Source organism: Callospermophilus lateralis, unplaced genomic scaffold (genome assembly GCF_048772815.1).
Source record: "Callospermophilus lateralis isolate mCalLat2 unplaced genomic scaffold, mCalLat2.hap1 Scaffold_2745, whole genome shotgun sequence".
Classification (NCBI taxonomy): Eukaryota; Metazoa; Chordata; class Mammalia; order Rodentia; family Sciuridae; genus Callospermophilus; species Callospermophilus lateralis.
The window spans coordinates 18,150-42,728 of NW_027513468.1; the positions used below are offsets into that span (position 1 = coordinate 18,150).

Here is a 24,579-nt window from a genome sequence, read left to right on the forward strand (position 1 = left end):
TCATTATCCATCTTTAAACAAATAGAACCTCTAGGAGCAGATCATGCTTGGTTTCTTTCCATGTTCTCTGCTGGAACTGACTTGACATTTTCTTTTTCAGATTCAATTCTGTTAGTAATTTTTTTCTTTTGTTTTGTGTTTTGCAGTAATGCATTAGAAATCATAAATATTTTGAAGTGAATTTAGCACTATACTTCTACTTTATAATTTTTTAATATTTTTTATTTTTCTTATTTTGATTAGTGTTTTAACTTCTGGATCATTTTTTTTATTCTGGCATGCTTGGATTCTTTTCTTTCTCTGTCTCTGTCTCTGTCTCTGTCTCTGTCTCTCTCTCTCTCTCTCTCTCTCTCTCTCTCTCTTTATGGAGAGAGGGAGAGAGAGAGAGACAGAGAGAGAGTCTTTGTCTATAATATCAACCCTACACAAAACACAGTATGTGTGTGTGTGTGTGTGTGTGTGTGTATCCCACTTCTCCTTATATATCCTATAGATTTTTAATTTTTACAGTATTCTACAAGTTGCTTAGACTTGTCGTAAACTTGGTACTGCTTGATAAGCCTCTCCCATATTTGTAGAATTTCAGATTTGCACACAAGGAATTCCCCTTTCATTTTTTTCTTAAAGAATTATTCACATAAACATTGTGCACATTGATGTTAATATTTATATCAATTTATGTCTCCAAACTTTTTTAAAATAGTTATTTAGTATTCTTTGAGTAATTCATCACTGTCAGTATCCTAATGTTAAATTCTTAATGTTTTATTTTTCTTTTTTGTAACTTGGATTTAGCCATGCTTATCTTGTTTGTATTTGCTTTACTATTTTTTATTTATTCACTAAAGAAGCTATCAGTAGATTATATAGTCCATTTTCAGGAAAAAAATATAAAAACTTTTTAATAAACAAAAATAGGCAAGAACAATGCTGCATACTTGTAATATTTGCTAATTGGGAGGCCATGCAAAAGTATTTCATGTTTGAGAGAAGTCACAGAAATTTAGAAACAGCATGGCTAAAACAATTTTAAAAACACTTGTATTGTAGTTCGTGATATAGAATTTTTGGGGAAATCTCAAGCATTTCACATGGAACATTAACAGTTTGATGACCTAAAAATCCAGAATTGCCAGTACTAAATATGTATCCATGAACAATTAAATCAGAAAATTGAAGATATACCTCTGCTTTTGTGTTTAGTGCCAATATTTTTCTTAGTATTAAATCTAGGGACTCAATGTGTATGCCCATCAATGTAAAATGTTGAAAAATATGTACTTATATTCTATAATTATTTAGTTATGAAATATTTTGTCTCTTAAAGTGTTATAAGAAATATATGCAGGACTTTGAATTAAGTGAAGGGTGGCAGGCAGATATTAAGTTGTAGGAGCATTTGATTCACATGTGGAAGTCAGAAATTTAGGGAGCAAAATTTTGCTCACCAGGTACTATGCTTTGTGAAGGGTTGATATTATAGTAAAAGTCTCCATATTTTTATTTTATTGAGCATAATAGGGTCAAGAGTTTTATTTTACCACATAGTGAGTGTTTTATGTTCTTCATAAATACTAGTAGAAAAAATACAATACCTTGTAAGAACAAAATTGATAATTATATGAAATAATGATTTTGTTAATTCATTCTATTTAGTCATCTTACCTTGTATATATAGTGTAAAATACCATGATATATTTATAAATAAACAAAGTAGTATTTGTCAATAAAGGAAATTCTCATATCACACGAATGTAAAAATATATAAAAAAAATTAATTTATTATACTTGATTGTCATGTGTTGAATTCTTCCAAATATTATGGCCATAGGCTATGCAAGGCTTTTATAGTCTTTTAAAATGTTTTAATAAAAAATTTTATAGACATATATGTGTATATTTCTTAGTAAATTTTTTGTTCATATTTGTTTTTAAGAGTCCATTGCCTCTTTTTCCTTGTTGAATATTTATGGTATTATCACTCAAAATCTACTAGTTATTTTCATGTCTCTATGTCATGGTAAACAAAAACCATTTTGGACACTCTTTGAAAAAGCCAGAAATGTTTGCATATGTTTTACATTTCTCTTATTCTACTGACAGTAAATGTAGCTGGTACGTATTTCCTAAATACACAATACTATCTTATGGAGGACAAAAGGCTGTTAATGATACTTTTCAACATTTTATTATATTACTCTTCTTAATGATGTAATCCTCTTGGATACTGTGGTCTCTACAAAATTTCAATAATATTCTCAAAGTAATTTTTTCTTTCCTTTTTTTGGAACTAATATATATTTTTTTGGATTTATGGTGACTTAGGACTTACTAATCTGCTACACTAATGATGTACTTATTTTTTTCTTAATTTCATATTATGTGTGCAAAATATATTTATCCCAGTCTAATATGCATTGATTTTTTAAAAATTTTTGTTTATTTCAGCCATGACTCCTAATCATATCCAAAAATATTCAACAGAAAAGGGCCTAAAACATATATTTCATGAAGTGAAAAGTGCAAAATATAGAAGTTGTGATCTTGACTATTTACCACGAATGAAAATATGGAAAACTACAAGTGAGAGTGAACACCAGAAATCATACAAAAAATCAAGCCTTGTTCATCACCAGAGAATTTATACTGGAGAGAAGACCTACAAATATAAAGAATGTTGCAAAGCTGTTAGTATTAAAAGTCTTATTTTCCACAGCAGAACTCACACAGGAGAGAAGCCCAACAAATGTAAAGATTGTGGCAAAGCTTTTGGTAGAAAATCAGACCTTGTTTACCATAGAAGAACTCACACTGGAGAGATGCCCTACAAATGTAAAGATTGTGGCAAAGCTTTTGGTCAAAAATCAAACCTTATATGCCACAGAGGAACTCACACTGGAGAGAAGCCCAACAAATGTAAAGATTGTGGCAAAGCTTTTGGTAGAAAATCAGACGTTGTTTACCATAGAAGAACTCACACTGGAGAGATGCCCTACAAATGTAAAGATTGTGGCAAAGCTTTTGGTCAAAAATCAAACCTTATTTGCCACAGAGGAACTCACACTGGAGAGAAGCCCAACAAATGTAAAAATTGTGGCAAAGCTTTTGGTAGAATATCAGACCTTATTCGCCACTGTAGATCTCACACTGGAGAAAAGCCTTACAAATGTAATGGATGTGGCAAAGCTTTCAGTTTAAAATCACTCCTAATGTGCCACAGCAGAACTCACACTGGAGAGAAGCCCTACAAATGTAATGATTGTGGCAAAGCTTTTGGTCAAAAATCAAACCTTATATGCCACAGAGGAACTCACACTGGAGAGAAGCCCAACAAATGTAAAGATTGTGGCAAAGCTTTTGGTAAAAAATCAGACGTTATTTACCATAGAAGAATTCACACTGGAGAGAAGCACTACAAATGTAAAAATTGTGGCAAAGCTTTTGGTAAAAATTCAAACCTTAATTGCCACAGCAATACTCACACTGGAGAGAAGCCCTACAAATGTAAAGATTGTGGCAAAGCTTTCGGTCGAAAATCACACCTTATTTGCCACAGCAGAACTCACACTGGAGAGAAGCCCTACAAATGTAAAGATTGTGGTAAAGCTTTTGGTAGAATATCAGACCTTATTTACCATAGAAGAACTCACACTGGTGAGAAGCCCTACAAATGTAAAGATTGTGGCAAAGCTTTTGGTAAAAATTCAAACCTTATTCGCCACAGCAGAACACACACTGGAGAGAAGCCCTACAAATGTAAAGATTGTGGCAAAGCTTTTCGTAGAAATTCAAACCTTATTTACCATGGAAGAACTCACACTGGAGATAAGCCCTACAAATGTAAAGATTGTGGCAAAGCTTTTGGTGACAAGTCACACCTTATTCGCCACAGAAGAATTCACACTGGAGAGAAGCCCTACAAATGTAAAGATTGTGGCAAAGCTTTTGGTAGAAATTCAAACCTTATTTGCCACAGCAGAACTCACACTGGAGAGAAGCCCTACAAATGTAAAGATTGTGGCAAAGCTTTTGGTAGAAATTCAAACCTTATTTGCCACAGCAGAACTCACACTGGAGAGAAGCCCTACAAATGTAAAGATTGTGGCAAAGCTTTTGGTCAAAAATCACACCTTATTTGCCACAGAAGAACTCACACTGGAGAAAAGCCCTACAAATGTAAAGATTGTGGCAAAGTTTTTGGTGACAAGTCATACCTTATTCGCCACAGAAGAATTCACACTGGAGAGAAGCCCTACAAATGTAAAGATTGTGGCAAAGCTTTTGGTCAAAAATCAGATCTCATTTACCATAGAAGAACTCACACTGGAGAGAAGCCATACAAATGTAAAGATTGTGGCAAAGCTTTTGGTAAAAATTCAAACCGTATTCGCCACAGCAGAATTCACACTGGAGAGAAGCCCTACAAATGTGAAGGATGTGGCAAAGCTTTTGGTAAAAAATCAGACCTTATTTACCGTGGAAGAACTCACACTGGAGAGAAGCCCTACAAATGTAAAGATTGTGGCAAAGCTTTTGGTAAAAATTCAAACCTTAATTGCCACAGCAATACTCACACTGGAGAGAAGTCCTACAAATGTAAAGATTGTGGCAAAGCTTTTGGTCGAAAATCACACCTTATTTGCCACAGCAGAACTCACACTGGAGAGAAGCCCTACAAATGTAAAGATTGTGGCAAAGCTTTTGGTGACAAATCACACCTTATTTTCCACAACAGAACTCACACTGGAGAGAAGCCCTACAAATGTAAAGATTGTAGCAAAGCTTTTGGTCAAAAATCACACCTTATTTGCCACAGAAGAACTCACACTGGAGAAAAGCCCTACAAATGTAAAGATTGTGGCAAAGCTTTTGGTGACAAGTCACACCTTATTCGCCACAGAAGAATTCACACTGGAGAGAAGCCCTACAAATGTAAAGATTGTGGCAAAGCTTTTGGTGACAAGTCACACCTTATTCGCCACAGAAGAATTCACACTGGAGAGAAGCCCTACAAATGTAAAGATTGTGGCAAAGCTTTTGGTAGAAATTCAAACCTTATTTGCCACAGCAGAACTCACACTGGAGAGAAGCCCTACAAATGTAAAGATTGTGGCAAAGCTTTTGGTCGAAAATCACACCTTATTCGCCACAGCAGAACTCACACTGGAGAAAAGCCCTACAAATGTAAAGATTGTGGCAAAGCTTTCAGTGACAAGTCACACCTTATTCGCCACAGAAGAATTCACACTGGAGAGAAACCCTACAAATGTAAAGATTGTGGCAAAGCTTTTGGTCAAAAATCAGACCTCATTTACCATAGAAGAACTCACACTGGAGAGAAGCCCTACAAATGTAAAGATTGTGGCAAAGCTTTTGGTAAAAACTCAAACCTTATTCGCCACAGCAGAACTCACACTGGAGAGAAGCCCTACAAATATAAAGGATGTGGCAAAGCTTTTGGTAAAAAATCAGACCTTATTTACCATGGAAGAACTCACACTGGAGAGAAGCCCTACAAATATAAACATTGAATATGTGAATAAAGTGATAATACTTTTAAACAAAGACTAAACTGTGGGGCTGGGGTTGTCGTTCAGTGGTAGAGTGATAGACTCACATGTGTGAGATCCTGGGTTCTATCCTCAGCACCACGTAAAAATAAATAAGTGAAATAAAGGTATTGTGTCCAACTACAACTAAAAAATAAACATTAAAAAAAGACTAAACCTTATTAACAACAGAATTTATACAGAAAAGAAACCCTACAAATTGAAACGATGCAGCAAAGCTTTTAATAAGAAAGCAATTCTTTTCACCACTAGGTTTCTTATTCTGGAAAGAAGACATCTAAATGTAGGGAATGTAGAAACATTTTAAATTATGTATCATATATTACTAGACATCAGAGAAAACACACTGGAGAAAAGCTCTACAAATGAGACCATTGTACCATTACTGTAAGAAAGGGACAACATTTAATCCTCACCATAAAAACCATAGCATAGAGAAAGTTTTGAAATGTGAAAATTGACAATGTGACAACGCCTCCAAAATTTATTCACCAATAATCAACACCTGTGGATACATACTGGTTAGAGAAAATACAAATGAAAAAAAAAATGTAGCTACATGTTTCTTAAACACTGCTTATTTATAGAGAATTCATTGTGCCCAGAAACTCTAAAAAGTTAAATAATATTTCCAAAATGTATTTAAATTTTAAATTCATTGAACATCTGAAAACTAATACTAGTAGTGAACACTGAACGTTTTTTGTCCAAAATGCATGCCTTATATAACAATGAAACATTTATAATAAATGTGAGAGTATAGTAAAGTTATTATCTATATATTACACCTTGATGTATATGAGGATCAGTAAAATACAGAACTCATTTAAGTTTATAAAACATGTAGTTGTCTTTAACTTTTGCTTAAATTTATTAAGCATTATCAAGTTATTTTGTACAAATATCAGTCATAAATATCATACGTTCATAGTGAAGAAACCTCATTTAAAAGTATATAATTGTTTTTCCTAAATCAAAATTACTATTTTCACTTTTGAATACTGAGAAAAGAATTATATATCAAATCTATTTTTAATTTTTAACACTGAAGTGTAATATTTTAAACTGTATCTTTTTTTTTGTATTTCAGTTTAAGTTTAGGTATTTTTATACACTGAGCTACATTCCTAAGCCCTCTCTAAACTTTTTTAAATTTTGTGACTGTCTTACTAAGTTGCTTGAAACCACACTAAATTGCTGAGGGTGAATTTCAACTTCTGAAATTACTCAGCTTCCCAGTTTGCTTGGATTACAAGCATGAACCATCATGTCAGGTTTACAGTGCATTTTTTTACCTATATTTACCTTATTTATGCAATATGTCTTTTTAACTGAATATTTGTTTACATGTTAACACTCATGTATTGCATCCTGTTGTTAAATGACAGACATCATAGTGTTCCACTTGACTAAATATTCTATGTAACAGTAAAACATACTGTTGAGTGAATAATACTCTAGTATCTGTTAATACTTTTACACATTTTAATCAAACTTAATGTGAAATACAATTTGCATAAGTCAGATCATTATTTTTTTCTGTTTGTATTTATGGTGAAATTAAGAGTTATAAGAAGGATATAGATATAGGAAAATAAGCCCCAGCTATTCATATCTTGATTTATAAATTTTAAAATTTTAACATTTTAACATTTTCCATTAATTTTAATAGACTGAATTTCCCCAAACGTAAGGGTAGCTCTTACAGGAGAGAAGAGCTTTATCTTTCTTTTGTGTATAATGGCCTTCTAGACTTCATCCTTATTGGAAACATTCCATTTTTCTGTAAATGAGGTCAATGATCAGTGTTTTCATGTACATTAGTAAATTCTGACATCATTGTTATTCTCTAGGTAGTGTTATTTCAGGGCAAGAATTGGAGAAATAAATGTGGAGTCGAGGTTGAGTGAGGCCTTATACTTATGACAAAATAATCAATGAGCTATGTTTTATAATCTCATTTTATGAGGACCAAGTACTAAGAGGTAAACTGAGAAGGTTGTATGTAAAGATTAAGTTTCTTCTCATAAAATATTGGCTTTTCAGGTACAACAGGGTAAAAGCTTCTTATACACAGAATCCATACAAAAATCATTGAATATCATTCACTATTTTATTAACATTACATATAATTCATGAAGACCTGAGTTTACAACAACATATACCTAAGAACAAGGTCTAGGGACATTGTACACTCTCCAATATAGACATATTTATACCAACTTAATTATACATGAAACTACACTAAATGAGAAGAAAAATCAATTGGATGAACAACAATATAGAAATAAAAACTTATAAAGACTTAAGCAAGAGACCAATAGTGGATGAAGTGTGGTTTCCAAATGCTAGGGTGAAAATGGACATATAATCAGTTAAAGGTAATTGAAGAAAGATAAGTTACCCACTTTGAGCTACAACAGCATTTGAAAGAAAAAGAGTGACAAAGTAAGCAAAGATTATTGACTTCCATTTGTATGCTTTGTAATATTTTCCAAAAGTTTTCTGCATATTTTGTTGCAGTCAAATCGGGAAATAATCCAGAAAGTTAAAAAAGACAAGTATTGCTTCTCTGGTTTTAAAAGCAAGAAAAGGAATAGAGAGAGATTTATTGAGCTAGAAAAATTTACTAGTTAGAATTTAAAAAAAAAAAGAACTGAGATTACCAGAGTCTAAGTATAATGTATTTCAGCCTGGCTGCACAGGGCATTTTTGCTTACCAAAGAATTTGTTCACATATCTACGCTTAAAGAACATTGCTCTTTTTAGTCAGTCTGTTTCATTAATAACAATGATATACCTTTCAACAGTTTCAAACCACAAAAATACACAATTTCAGAAATCTTTTTTCTCATGCTCCATATATTCTGCCACAATATTTACCAGGGCAAGATAATATAAACCTTTTGGCAGTCCCATCAAGGCATTCACCTCTATTAATTTTAAGGCCCAACATATACTGCATAGAAAAGTATGATAATGTAACAACATAATTTTACTTCGTAAAAATATTTTTTTCAGGAAAAATATATACCAACTCCTTTGTCTTGGGATTACATTAGAAAAATATGAGGTAATTATACTGTGTATTAAGACCTTAGGCCATGAGCCTTAAAATTACCTTAAAATACAAAAGAATATTAATGTTTATTTTTAAATATAGTTTTTATATTTCAAATATTCAAATTTCACAGCAATCAATGATACAAAAACATGAGAAAAACAAGTGCAGTTCAATGTCTCATCATGACATTTCAATACCTGCTGTCGATTGCCTGTAGCTTCCACTTTTAATTTAAACAAATAATAATTTTCCATACAATTTGGGTGAAGTTGAGGACAAAACCTCCTGCATTGCTTTCCTGGGCAAGCTATCATACTTGAAACAACTGAATCCAAAATCAAAATGTTTACTCTACATTCTAATTATATCAGTTCTTAACTTATCTAGCATAAAACAAATCCACTTTCTTCTTGTTAAATATCTTGAGCTCAAAGATATGGAACCTTGGAGCTAAAAGAAGTATGACATAAATAGTGAGGTCTTTTTTTGCATAAGGCAAATTGCACTTTTTGAATTTGATTTTTCTGCCTGTAAAGATCTGCATTTCTCTTCCTACAGTGGTAGTATGATTGATGGTGAGTTGTGTGATTACAGGAGGCTTAAAATGCAGCTACATGTACTTGAGTCCTTTTACTGGAAAAAATACTATTATTTGTACTTTAATAGGAGACTCAAAATTGTGCTTTTTTTTAATCTGCCTCTTTATTCATAGTTTTCTAATGTTTTTGATCTAGTCAGTTCAGGCTATTTCTGATTAATGGGTGTCATCAAGATATAAATTCCCTCTATAAATATTAGCAATGAGAAAATTCTTCCAATTAAAAATAAAAACATTCTCATAGAGTCTTTTCTATATTCTAAGGAACCACTCTTGCTTTTGCTTGACTAAACAAAATAAATTCCACATATTTGAGTCCCAAAGTAAATGGCAATACATTAACCTAAACACCATGAGGAATATAAGAAATACAAGATATCACCTTTAAAATATAAAAACAAATAAGAATCAGAAATGCAAAGCCTTTACCATCTAAACTATACCAGAGCTTTTAAAAAGTAATCTTAGAAGTTCTACTTGCTCTCATAGTAAGATGCCTTATACTCAAAGATATTTAATCACTCACTAAAGGTCACTCAGTGAATGCATAGCAGTTCTTATTCTAAAGCTTTTACAGAATTTTTTGATAACACACTGCAAAGTCTCAACTGTCTTCTTTAGAAATAAGACACAGAGGTTGTTTTAGTCCATTTTATAATGTTATAGAAAAATACCAGAAACAGGCCAATGAATAAAAATAGGTATAATTGCATAAAAAATATTTTCTGAGAGGCTGGGGTTGTGGCTCAGTGGTAGAGTGCTCACCTCTCACATGCAAGAAGCTGGGTTCAATTCTCAGCACCTCATAAAAATAAATAAATAAAATAAAATAAAGGTATTGTGTCCAACTACAACTTATAAAAAAATATTTTTGAGCACATAGTTCTGAAGATTTAAGTGCACTGTACTTCTCAGCTCCTGTGAAAGCTCCCTTACCTGCATACAAATGAGGTGGCATTATGGTGAGGGCTCATTTGAGAGGTAGATAGGAATAAGAGAAATTCAGAAAAAAGACTTGCTCTTTTGTAACACCTGGCTTTAATACAAACTATGTTGTGTCCCATGAAAGTTACATTAACCCTCTCCAAAAACATTTCCCCCAATGATCTAACCACAATTTACTAGATCTTACTTCTTAAACATTCCACTCTTTTCCAACTCTCTCCCTTTGAAACTAAGTTCCAAACACATGAGAATTCGGGGGACATACTCAAATCATAATGAAGTAATATGAGAGAGACAATGGTAAAAATGAGACCTAGAATGTAATTTCTTAGTAGTTATAAATATTCTAGTTACTAGAATAAAATGCTTTAAAGTCTAGAAATTATTTTAGGTTGATATTTTATTTTAAAGACAATAGGGTATTTAATTAGATTACTTTTTGTACAATGAATGAATTTGAATGTGACAAGACTAATGGGCTAGGTATATTAAAATAAGGAAAAAGCCTGTGCAAAAACTCAATGAATGTTTAGTAAACCATGCCTAGGTATAAAAAGAGAATGCTGGGCTTTCTGATTATGCTATATCAAGCCAAAAGTTTACTGGCTAAAATCTGGTGGCCCTCAAAAACAGAGCAAATATTCATATAAAAATGCAGTGGACATCAGTCTCATGAGCTTCATACTTAAAATATCTGCTTCCAAAGACTACATGATTCATAGTAATTCTCATGAGTATTATATTTCTTTCAATTTCAATTTTTAGCTTTCTATATAGTTACCACACCATCTCATGGCCAGATCAATAATTTCTTGAACTTTTTCATATATTAATCTATACACTATCTCAGATATGTTTGTTTCTAGATTGTCAGGGATCCCTCTTAGTAAATTCTGAGACGTGTGAGAGGTTGAACAAGCATTGAAATTTGCTTATTAAAAATAAGCCATGTCGTAGGTGGGAAGTAAAAGGAGAAAAGAAGCCAAAGTCCTCATCTAAACTTGTATGTGCTGATACTACACAAGGTTATTCCAATGATGTCTGGTTTGGGTTAGGAAAGCAACTTTTCTTATACATTATGACCTAAAGTTCATCAAATATGTTTGTTACAGACTTTTGGAGAACACCTAAATTTTTCTTAGTAATTTCTACATTGAAAAACTACTGTTACCTTTAAACACAACTATCCATTGAAATAAATCTGAAATAGTTCTTTAATATTGCAAAACAGAAAATTGATGGCATTATTCACTGAATGCTAATATTTTCCAATAACACCTCACACCACAATATATGTACCTTATACAGTTTAACACCTATAGGGGTTCTTAACACAATGGATAGGTAATTAAAGTAAAGAGTGAAATGAGACTCAGAAACAACTAATTACAGTAAAAAATATTATTACCTTATTTCAAATATAGTGCACCCTTTTGCTTGTTTTCCCTAAAGTTAATTTTTTTTAACCTTTGGTAAGATATTTCACTTTATTTAAATAACATAATAAATAGTATTGTTTTTTCATATGTATTCTCTGATGCATCTCAAATATATTTGCATACCCCAATACCTAAGCAGAATTCTATACACATTATTCACTAGAGAAACAGTAGTTACTTCTGAAATCTATATTTCTCTTTTCAAATTATGTCTTGCAGTTTTTTTTAAAAATATCGGAAATAATTATAATAAACTTTTTTTTCTAATTAGCATATAGTAAGTGCCTGATAAATATTTGTGAAAAAGAATGAAGAAATAATGAAGAGCATTTATATAATCTGTACAATATGGTATGTGGTATTTCATGATTTTATCTACACCTTATTGAATATTATAACAATCTTACTATGTAAGATGTGAGTACAATGAACCAATAATAAATAAAAATTTAATGCTGTTTTGTTAGCAATTCACCAAACAATTTTTTCCAAAAACAGACACTCTGATGTGTGTTTTTTTGTCAACTATAATATTATGAAGGAATGAAGCTCAGTAAATGAAGATTGGAGCTACATACTTGCTTAGGGTGCCTATCAGTCATTGTTAAAAAACCTTTAGCTATATAAAATTTAAATACTGTATGTACCATTGTGATATAATGGAATTTTGACTAAATGTACATTAATAATGCTGAAGTCTTTCATTGAGTCTTATATCAGTTTAAAAAATAAACTTACTAAATGTGATTTCCTCAATTCTAAGTGTCTTATGTTTTAAGAAACTGTATGGAAAATGCAAATTAAAGTTAACATACTAATATGAAGGGCAGAAGCACCACAGGAAAGATGAAAACAAAGAATTGGGAGATTCCACCATTATAGATGTAATTATTTCAACATCTTTTCAATGTACCTAACCCACTATTGATACGAAAGTAAATGAAAAAACTCTTATCATTCTGATTGTGCATGATGCTATTATATAAAATGAAAACAAGCAAATGTGTCAGAGATGCATTTTACAATATTAGTTGAAAATACAATTGATTGATCAGTATCTCACTGTGTTTTACCCCAGCTAATACCTTCTCAGTGTGCAAGATAAATGGCTAAAAATTTTAAAAAATTGAGTAAAATTTATGTTAAAAAATAACAACTATTTTTTCATAATGAAAATGTTAATGTCTTTTTGAAACAACATGTCAATAAACTTTGCCCTATCACATAAAGGAAAGCAACAATTCGGGTAAATTTCTTTATTTTATTCTTTGAATATGCCAAGTATTCTTTGGCAAACTTCCACATATATTGTTTTAATTTCATAGGTGTAAATTATATCTGGTTTTCTCTAAATTGCTACTTATTTATATTTAATATAAATTTGTTGAGAAATTATTTCTGCATGTGCAGATAGTGAAATATATTGAAGAATGGAAATCATTTAAAGCTCTATAAATTGAAATCCCAGAATCGTGGGAGGAAACTGTATATTATTATGAGAAAAATATTGACTACTATGAATTTGTTCCAGATGTTTATTTCCCTTAGTTTCCACTTTTCACATAAACTAGTGCTGTTAAATGAAGCTGAGTATTGAATATCATAGAAAAGGCCATCAGAGTAATCAGAAGAAATTTAAAAGATAAACAATCAAATCATAAACATCTGGTTGAAACAAGAACTGTTGGATCTTAGCTTTTGACTTTACTATATTGTCTCCTATCTTTTATTTTGATTATGACTAAGAGGAAGGTACTTCTATTAAAACCATGACCAGAAGAATTTATAGCAATTTGTTTTTTTAAAACATGGATAAAATTGACTTGCTAACTCAGGATAGAATCTAATGAGTAAATCTTGTTATGGTAAGCTAAAAAAAAATAAATACTCAACATGAATTTTGGCCTTTTCAAGAAAATAATATTAGGGTCAAAAACAATTTGGTAAGATAATATTGAATATTTTATATCAAAGAAAAGGCAAAAATATTTTTTAAAAATTTTGATTATTAGATGCATGTAAAAAAAAAAAGTGGTGTCCAGGCCTGATGTGGTGGTACATACCTGTAATCTCAAATATCATAGAGTCTGAGGCAGAAGGATAATAACTTCAAGGCCAGCCTTGGTAACTAAGTGAGACCGGGTCTCAAAATAAAATATCAAAGAATTTTGTATATATATGAGTGATACAACACCCCGAGTTCAATCTCCAGAACCAGATAAAACAGTAGTTTCCAAAATTTACACCCAAATCAGCAGCCTACACTCTATCTGCAACTATGTAAAGTTTTCAAAGGAAACTAAATTTAGCCATACACACTACTAGTTGTCTGATTATATTGATTTTAATCTTGAAATGTATATAGAAGACCCTACACAATGTTTTAGGGGTTCCCATTATTTTTGTAATTGCAAAGAGAGGGAGGAAAACCAATTTAACTTATGGGGCCACTTCTTTTTCTTCAGGCCTATTCAATCAAATATTAAAAGGATTTAGCCTTTAATTGATTATCATTTATGGTATGTGTTCTGTGATTTCTTTCTTAATTTACATTGGACACTTTATTATTTCTAAGTATCAGCATCTATATAGGCAACCACACCCCACTCTATTTTTTCATAGTTACAAGTCCCTGTGTTCATGCTTCCTCAGGTAGTTATTCTCTTTAAAAAATAATTATGTGTTGTATTCTTTGTCTACAGAAAATTTATGAAGGTTAAAAACCTGTAAGCATTTTCACAAATTTGACTTTAAGATACTTTTCATCACAAAACACATACCAGAAGTAAGAGTAATTTCTTTCTCTAATTTATTAGCCTTTCTGACATCCAATCTCAGGACATGAATGCTGCTCATGGAGGGATGTTCTTACCATCAAGAACAATCAGTACAACTTTCTTCTTTCCCACTAAATTTAACAAAAAGTGCACATTTTACTGTGTTTCATATACAGAACTTGGCTTTCATTATTTGTGTTTAGTGCGTTTTTACTTTCTTTTTTCATCACTCTGTTTTTCCTGTATTTTCTAATATTCATTTTTTTTGGTGAGAAAAATTGATCACTAGAAACGTCTAAATTTTGCTACATTCAATCACTTGACTACTCATTAGCTAATATTTCTATTAAACCATCATTTTAAAGGTAGGACTGAGGTATGCTAACAAAACTATTTTCAAGTTGTACTGCAGAATCAGCATAACTTTATTGAGCTCTGCAGTTACAGCCACTGTTTCTGTCCACAAACTCTGCTCCCTTTTTAAAAAAATTTTTCTTCTATATTGAGTAACTCTCTTTGAAATGAGGCATGGAAAATAGCTTTTTAGATTTTTATTATTAATAAAAATCTATTTCTATTTATCATTGATGGACAATCTGCTTCATTTTAGAATACCAGATTGAATACTATTTTTCCTGTAAATCTTGAGGTTATTCTGTATTTATCATCTATAATCTATTATTAAGGATAAATACTTGGGTTTTATTCTTGCTTTCTTGAAGCTGACCATGGTTTTTCATTTCAGGATATATTATTTGTTTTAAGCATAACTACTTGAGAAAATCTGGAAATACATTTAACATATTTAAATTTTATTTTCTTGATTATAGCATTCAATCAAAATGGAATATTTCCAGACAAAATTTTCTGTTCAGTATATACATGGAGAAAAAAGGATAAAATATGGAAAATAATATATCTGTTTTTCAGACACCAAAAACAGACATAGCAGGTGAGTGAAACCATAAGCAATAAATGCAGACTGGTTAGGTGAACTATAACTTTATTTCAAAAATGGTTCCTAATAAGTGCAGTTTGACAAAATGCTGTTAAAACTTGTGGATAAAGGGGAAATAAAAATAATCAAAGCATACCACTGTAAGAAATACTTGAGTTCTGTCACCTTAGAGCAGACTATGGGGGAAACTTCATGTTATGATAGGAAAGAATCCCCCACTTTCTCTTTACCCTCTCACCCACTTAACCTCACCAGAAACTACCAAGATGCCCAGAATAAACGGTTTCAATTTCAATAGTCACACTCTTTCCAACTACAAAAAGCAGTTGTAATTCAACTGGACAAAAAAGCTAATATGGAAAGTTAAGGGGATCTGAGACATCATATAAAAAGTTAGGTAAAAGATAATTCTGTTTCTCTCTCTCTCTCTCTCTCTCTCTCTCTCTCTCTCTCTCACTCTGTGTGTGTGTGTGTGTGTGTGTGTGTGTGTGTGTGTTTTGTTCCAAGGGTGTGGCTATTCTTTGGTCACCTGAACTCAGAAAAGAAACTGTTATTTTGATTAAGTGTTAGTGTGTGACCTTCATTAAAAACAGACAAATGTTAAAATTTTTTTAAATGCCTAATTACCAAAAAAAAATGTTGCTTTTTTCTCCCTCTACATTTTGCTTTTTAAAGCATCTTTTTGAAAAAAAAAACTGATCAGAAAAACATTAACCTAGGTTTGTATGAGCTCAAAAAATAAAAATAGAACCTTATGATGTGGAAAAATGCAATAATAAAATAGTATTGAAAAAAGCATCCTGGTTAATCACTGTTGCAGATGTAAGAATGGCCAAGCTGGAGTTCTGGATATCAGCTGTTATGGATTTGAGTCAAATCATCTTCTTTTCGATCTGTAGAAATCATTTTAGTTAGTCTTTCTGGAATCCAAATCGGCTGCTGTTCTCCCTGTGGAAACACGCAAACAGAGCCCTGACTCCAGACAATCACTGGGTCTGGACCTTTCCATTGTCCTGTTAGAATATCTTTCCAAAGAACTTTAGGCTTATGCACATTTTTTGGATACATATGCCTTTCCGCAGCACTAAGTTCTGATGAATCCAAATTTAAAAAGTTTAGAGTAAATTTGGGGGCCAACAGAGGTGAGGCAAAGAACCTCACCCCCCCACAGGTGCAGACCTTAGCATCATATCTAGTAAGGAATGGCCAAAACATTGGCCATTACAACAAGCCACTCAAACGCTTCGAGGCCTCGGAGTGGCTACTAATCCCCATAGAAGTGCAATGATATTAGATTGGAAGGATCCTGAAGGTTGTGAGGGAACTATACAGCCCTATGTATTGGATCATCTTCCTATAAATTTATGGGGACGAGATGTCCTAGATCAATTAGGTTTGACGTTAACAAATAACATCAATCCTAATGCGCCCACTACTAGGGCTAGACAAGGTTTTAGGAAAGAAAAAAGATTAGGAAAACAAGGACAAGGTATAGCAGCACCAATTCAAATAGATCAAGGAACAGACAGACATTGGTTGGATTTTCAGAAAGGGCCACTGAGACAATCAAAATTACTTGGAAATCAGAAAGACCAGTGTGGGTTCCTCAGTGGCCCCTGACTAAAGAAAAGATACAAGTAGCCCATGATCTGGTCAAACAACAATTAGCGGAAGGACATATACAACCTTCCATATCTCCCCATAATACTCCCATTTTTGTCATTAAAAAGAAATCTGGTAAATGGAGATTATTGCAAGATTTAAGAGCCATTAATAATGAAATGGTTATTATGGGACCTGCTCAATCAGGGATTCCTCAATTGTCTGCTTTGCCAAAAACCTGGCATGTTTTAGCCATAGATATTAAAGATTGTTTTTTTTTCAATTCCAATTCATCCCGAGGATAGTCCACGTTTTGCATTTACTATCCCTGCATTAAATCATGAAGGTCCTGATCAGAGATATGAATGGAAAGTACTCCCTCAAGGGATGGCTAACAGTCCAACTATGTGTCAAATATATGTTAATAAAGCAATCCAGCCACTTAGAAATCAAAATCCTGAACTACAAATATTTCACTATATGGATGATGTATTATTGGCACATAAAGATAAAAACATATTGCTGGAATGTTATGCCACACTTACAAACTTATTAAAAAAATTATAATCTAGAGATAGCAATAGATAAAGTACAATTAAATTTTCCAATTAATTATTTAGGAGTTCTATTATCCTCAACCATGGTCCGTCCACCAAAAATTCAAATACGAGTAGATCAACTCAAGTCACTTAACGACTTTCAAAAGTTATTGGGAGACATAAATTGGATAAGGCCTTATCTAGGCATACCAACAGGAGAGTTGGGACCTTTATTTGATATTCTAAAAGGTCCATCAGATCCAAACTCACCTCGCATGTTAACTCCTGAAGCAAGAAAGGCATTAAAAATTATTGAAACATATATGGAAAATATACATTTGGATAGAATTGATATAAGTTTGCCTTTATTATTTATTGTACTACCAACAAAAAATATTCCTACAGGAGTATTTTGGCAAGAAGGTCCATTATTGTGGATACATTTATCTTATTCTCCTAACACTATTCTTACTAGGTATCCTGAGGCTGTAGGACAATTAATATTCAAAGGAATAAAAGCAGCGAAGGAAGTGTTTGAAATTTCTCCCAATAAAATTATTACTCCATATACTATGGATCAAATTGATGAGTTAGCTAATGAGTTAAATACTTGGGCAATAATCATGTGTAAATCTAATGTTTCATTTGATAATCACTTACCATCTAATCCTTTGTTGTCTTTTTGGTCTAAGCATCCTGTAGTTTTTCCAAAAATGACAAGAAAAACCCCTATCATGAATGCTCCAAATATATTCACTGATGGGTCAAATAATGGTACAGCAGCAGTAGTTACCCCTGATCAAAATTTTACATTTGTAGTATCCAAACAATCAGCTCAAAAGGTAGAGCTTAATGCAGTATTACAAGCCTTTTTAATGTTTAAAGATTCTGTATTTAATTTATTTTCTGATAGTCAGTATGTAGTTAATGCTATAGTATCTCTTGAAGATGCTGGTAGGATTTCCCCTTCTTCTACTGTTTTCTCTTTGTTTTCCACTATACAAAGTCTAATCTGGGACAGAAAAGATCCATTCTTTATAGGACATATTAGAGCACATACAGGATTGCCTGGAGCCCTTAGTTTGGGCAACGATTTAGCAGATAAAACTACACATGACATACATATTTTCTCTACACTAGAAGAAGCTATGAATTTTCATAAAAAATTCCATGTTAATGCTAATACTTTACAAAAGCATTTTAAAATAACTAAGGAACAAGCCAGACATATAATAAAACAATGTCAAAATTGTGTGACCTTTTTACCACAAGTTAATCTTGGAGTCAATCCTAGAGGACTGATACCTAACCATATTTGGCAGATGGACGTCACACACTTGCCAGAATTTGGAAAATTAAAATATTTACATGTTACAATTGATACTTCTTCCGGATTTTTGATGGGCTCCCTTCATGCCGGAGAAAAAACTAAAGATGTTATAGCTCATTGCTTACAAAATTTTGCCACTGTGGGTGTTCCTAAACAGTTAAAAACCGATAACGGTCCTGGCTATACCTCTACCTCTTTTAAACAATTTTGCTCATCATTTGGTATTACTCATATAACAGGAATTCCATACAATCCACAGGGACAAGGCATAGTTGAAAGAGCTCATCAAACTATTAAAACGTACTTATTAAAGCAAAAAGAGGGAATTGGAAAGGGGTATATATCCCCCAAAGATAAACTTAAAATAACGCTTTTTACTCTAAACTTTTTAAATTTGGATTCATCAGGACTTAGTGCTGCGGAAAGGCATATGTATCCAAAAAATGTGCATAAGCCTAAAGTTCTTTGGAAAGATATTCTAACAGGACAATGGAAAGGTCCAGACCCAGTGATTGTCTGGAGTCGGGGCTCTGTTTGCGTGTTTCCACAGGGAGAACAGCAGCCGATTTGGATTCCAGAAAGACTAACTAAAACGATTTCTACAGATCGAAAAGAAGATGATTTGACTCAAATCCATAACAGCTGATATCCAGAACTCCAGCTTGGCCTTTCTTACATCTGCAACAGTGATTAACCAGGATGCTTTTTTCAATACTATTTTATTATTGCATTTTTCCACATCATAAGGTTCTATTTTTATTTTTTGAGCTCATACAAACCTAGGTTAATGTTTTTCTGATCAGTTTTATTTTTTTCACTGTGGAGTTTTTAAACATTGCAATGGAGATTTCACCTAGGTAAAGCTACAAGGCCTTTATTATTATCTTATGTGTTGTACGTTTGTTTGCACATTTGTGTTTTGTGTTGTATGTCTGTGTGTGCGTATTTCATATATGAGGAGCGCTCATGAGAAAATGGATCCAAATTATTAATTTTTTTATTCACATGATTTAAATGGCTTAATTTAAATTAGGTAAACAGCTGTTAAAGATTGTTTTTAAAGGTGCTTAACAGATCTGCTTGTTTACTAATTTAAATCAGGTAAACAGCTGTTAAGGATTATTTTTTAAGAAGGTTAACAGATCTGTTTGTTTACTTTCACCTTTCCTTTTCATTATATTTAATAATTCTTTTCAGGATAATGTCTTTTTAGCATCATTGCCAGAATTCCTATCTTCATCTCAATGAATATAACTCAACAAGTATGCTCAATCAAGGAGTCAACTTACTTTGGGAGGAAACGGACTTTGGGAGGAGACGGACAGATTGATAGATTCCTCCCCTTTGAACTGCTTACAGAACTTGCCTGGACTATGTAACTACGTTTAGTGCAGCAAATTGTGGTAATGCTGGCATATCTTTGCTGATGGTGTCACCAGTGATCTTTGCTGATGGTGTCACCAATGATGCAATTTTTCCAAAGGAACTGTCAATTGGCTTGGTGTCGTGGCATTTCTGTATCCTCCTCCCTTCTGCTAGTGATGGTCTAAATTTGGGGTCCAATGGCTATATGCTGGACCGGCAGTCAGTGACGGGTATGATCCAATTGCAGTGGTATCAACCTAAGACAGGAGGCTGACGCCTAAAGGTCAGTTGCCTAAAGGTCAGTTTTCCGATGACTGGTAAGAACCATATGTTGAATTGGACAACCTACCAGGCGCGGTCCTTAAGCCACATTAACCTCACTCCCCCACTGGCACCAAGGCCAAATTTGGGGGCCAATAGAGGTGAGGCAAAGAACCTCACCCCCCCACTGGTGCATAGACCTATCCACAAGTATGGCTGTATGCTGGACCGGTAGTCAGTGACGGGTATGATCCAGTTGCATTGGTATCAACCTAAGACAGGAGGCTGACGCCTAAAGGTCAGTTTTCCAATGACGGGTAAGAGCCATATGTTGAACTGGACAACCTACCAGGCACGGTCTTTAAGCCACATTACTTGTTGTTTAATTAATCAGAAGGGGAGAGATGCTGGGAGCCATCAGCCAAGTAGGTATGACAATCTCCTTGCCAGCTTACTTCCATGCTGTCTGTGGAAGGACTTCTGAAAAGTGACCTTGCTCAAGGACCAGGGCAGGATCCGTGTTTAGGGTGTTCCCCCTTTAGAATAGGGCGGTTTAGCATAATAGGAGATTAGGGTGTTCCCCCTTTAGAATAGGGAAGTTTAGCATAATAGGAGAGTAGGGTGTTCCCCCTTTAGAATAGGGTGTAACCTGCTGCTGAGTTCCTCTTGAGTGCTTAGGGTCAGACAGTATATTTGGGGAGACAGAAGCCCATGCGGTGTGGATTTCGGCAGGAGTGGATTTGGGAGAAGTGGATTTGGGCAGAGAACGTGGATTCCCCCAGAGCGTGTTTGTAGACGGCCGGTGTGAGTTCGGGAATAAAGAATTGCTGTTTGAATCTACAAGCTGTGTGGAGACTCGTGATTTGTGCCCAGCAAAAGACTGCGGCAAGACATCATATAAAAAGTTAGGTAAAAGATAATTCTGTTTCTCTCTCTCTCTCTCTCTCTCTCTCTCTCTCTCTCTCTCTCTCTCTCTGTGTGTGTGTGTGTGTGTGTGTGTGTGTGTGTGTGTGTTTTGTTCCAAGGGTGTGGCTATTCTTTGGTCACCTGAACTCAGAAAAGAAACTGTTATTTTGATTAAGTGTTAGTGTGTGACCTTCATTAAAAACAGACAAATGTTAAAAATTTTTTAAATGCCTAATTACCAAAAAAAAATGTTGCTTTTTTCTCACTCTACATTTTGCTTTTTAAAGCATCTTTTTGAAAAAAAAGTATTTATTTTTAGTTTTAGGTGAACACAGTATCTTTATTTTTTTTATTTTTACATGGTGTTGAGAATCAAACCCAGTGCTTCATGCATGCTAGGCAAGCACGCTACTACTTGAGCCATATCCCCAGCCCTAAAGTAGCTTTTTTTAAGTTTTGATTTTTATTTTTAGTCCTGAAAAGTAGATAAAAAATCGCTCTGGAAGAATTTTTCAACAACTGCATGAGGGTTTGGGAAACTGAGAGGCTGAAGCAGGGCTGGGAAGAGTAGACCAGAAGTCTGACTAAGGAGCTGACTTCCCTTAGTCACTGGAGGCCAATTATAACAAAAATGAGACAAAAATCAATAAGTGTTTTTAAACCAGAAAATGATACAGATTATCAAGTTAGTATCAGTTAAAAAAATTAAAATAATCAAGAACATAGAGAAATCATGAAGAAGATTATAAAAACAATAGATGTAAATTTTATTTTTAGAAGCTTATTGGTGATACATTAAAAAATAAAGATGAATTTTATATTTTGATTTTAAATTGAAGGCAGAGAGATATGCAAATCACATAGTACTTCACAAACCTTACTTCAGTTACAAAAGTATTATCAATTGATAACTTCTACTTATTTTACTCTCTATCTTCCTTGGCATTTCACCTGAGTCACTTGTAAAGTGTGACCAATAACTAAGCAAATAATTAATCAAGAAGATAGTCACTGAAGTTACACTCTTTCTCAGAAAACCCCAATCAATTTCAGAGCAAAGGTGTGATACAATACCTATTCATTTTCTTCTTTGGAAAAAGGTCCCTTTTGCGACTCATATAGATGAGGAAATTGGCCAATCTCTATTAAAATATTACTAGAAATAAATATGAGTTATCTTCATTTAGAAGTAAAGTGAAATAAAAGAACATCATTGTACAGTATCTTTCAGGATTACCCTTGAAAAATAAAAAAATAAAAATGAAAAAAAAAACTCTTTCTAAAGAGCAGAATACTTGGCAGCACACTTCATCCTTAATTTCAATGGAAGAAGAAGTTACCTCAGGTAAGAAGGTACATAAGAAGGTACATAAAATAATAAGAAGAAATCAAGACTTGGTCAAGGGTTTAGAAGAAACTTATGAAGACTTTAAAATATTGGGGGTACAGTAATAAGAATGGATCCCTGAGAGAGACAATGCAGTGTAAATATCATGCGATTTCATGCTATCACATACCAAAGAACATACATCATGGACATTTTACAAGACAACCAACTTGACAACTGGACTTGGCTAGTTGTTTTTATCCAGCCTCTGATGGTACACAGGATGAATGAGGACTGAGTACCATAGTGGTTTCCAGTCATAGTATTTTATGTATCAAATGCTTCTTCCAAATATCTAGCCAGCTAGGAGAAAAGATCTATCTCTAGGTTCTTGTTACAGCATCATTTTTTTTACGATTTTCTCACAATAAATTAACAAGTGGACGTCTTTTAACCCAGAAATAATTTTAACCAGAAAAACCCAAACATTTTTTATTAGTTTTGCTTATACAGACAATAAATGCTAAGCAAGTACCACTAATCAAGTGTCAATACATCATGCATAAAATTGAATCAGACCACACTTAACAAAAACAAAAAATATTACTATTGGTCAATGACCATGGTATCCACTGTATTATCATCTAAAAAAGAAACAAAAAGCTGCTGGCCTGGTAGAATTCTGGAACAAGTGATGGTGTTGCTAATACTTCTTAAATTTCACATCATTATATCAGGTTGTGCTACCAAGAGACAAACTATATAGATCCAGGAACCAGAGTGTCAAAGTTTAAGAGTCTTAACTCACCATCACTCCTATTAATGCACTTGACAATTACATTTTCTTAGGCCATGCCTCTGCATCCTCCACTTTTACAAATCCTAATTATTTAAGAGGACACTTTTCCAACTGTTTGTCTAACAAAATTTTAACTAAAATTTAAACTGCACCTGAGGACACTAAATTCTATGAACTAAGAAAACAGAAAGAAAGAGGAGAAATTACAATCCTAGCTGTCAATTCACTCTCCTCACCAGAAGGACATTGATTCCATGTTGCAATGCTAAGCAAGTACCACTAATAAACTGCCAATACATCATGCCTAAAATTGAATCAGACCACACTTAACAAAAATAACAACATTATTATTGGTCTATGACCATGGTATCCACTGTATACAAATATAAAAGTCTATTGTATATTTGTAGATAAAAATCAGATGATTCAATTTGAAAACAGATGATCCAGTTCTCTACTTTTTAGTATTTACTTTCCATACAGGAATTGTAAAAGGATCAGTGAAGTAGTTGTGTCTTGACAATAAGATGTTCCTAGACAATAAGATCAGCTTTAATATAATATATCTCCTACCTTTTCAGTGACACAGAATTTTTAAATTTTAAGTAAATTCTTCTATAGGCTCAAAATTCACCATATAACTATGGTACTAATACAATTACTGATGAATATTACAAGAAAAATTCTTAGTTCTTTTAAGAGAGTGTTTTTGAAATGAAACACTATATTAACACATGATCCCTCAAACAAATTATGATAATACATGAAGAGCAATAAATTTGGAATAAAGTAGGTATAGTCATTTATTAGCTACAGGACTTTGAAAACACATGCTTTGGACCTAAAAGACAGTTAATTTTCTTTGTAAATGCAGCACTTTTATAGCTGATTGAGGAGTTTTAGTTCTATGTTTTTGTTTTGTGATCTCACGTGCTTCATTTATTCACATGTATTAATGTAATATATGGTTATATGAGTTATCTGCCTCTTTCTAATTATAGAATATTTTTTAGAAACTCTTGGTAATCAGAAATTTCTAAATTAGAGAGCAATTACCATGCAAGCTAGAAAATGCCCAGTGGCTTAAAGAACTCCTCAT

General features: G+C 33.0%; 1 protein-coding gene across 1 annotated transcript in view; it reads left to right on the top strand.

The window, feature by feature from the left end:
- The first annotated feature begins 2,561 nt into the window (after positions 1–2,561).
- Positions 2,562–24,579, top strand: part of LOC143385900 (uncharacterized) — a 99,265-nt gene continuing 77,247 nt past the window's right edge. The window contains exons 1-2 of the mRNA XM_077108252.1: positions 2,562–5,526; positions 5,777–5,822. Coding sequence (XP_076964367.1) covers positions 2,562–5,526; positions 5,777–5,822 — 3,011 coding nt within the window. The remainder of the gene's footprint in view (positions 5,527–5,776; positions 5,823–24,579) is intronic.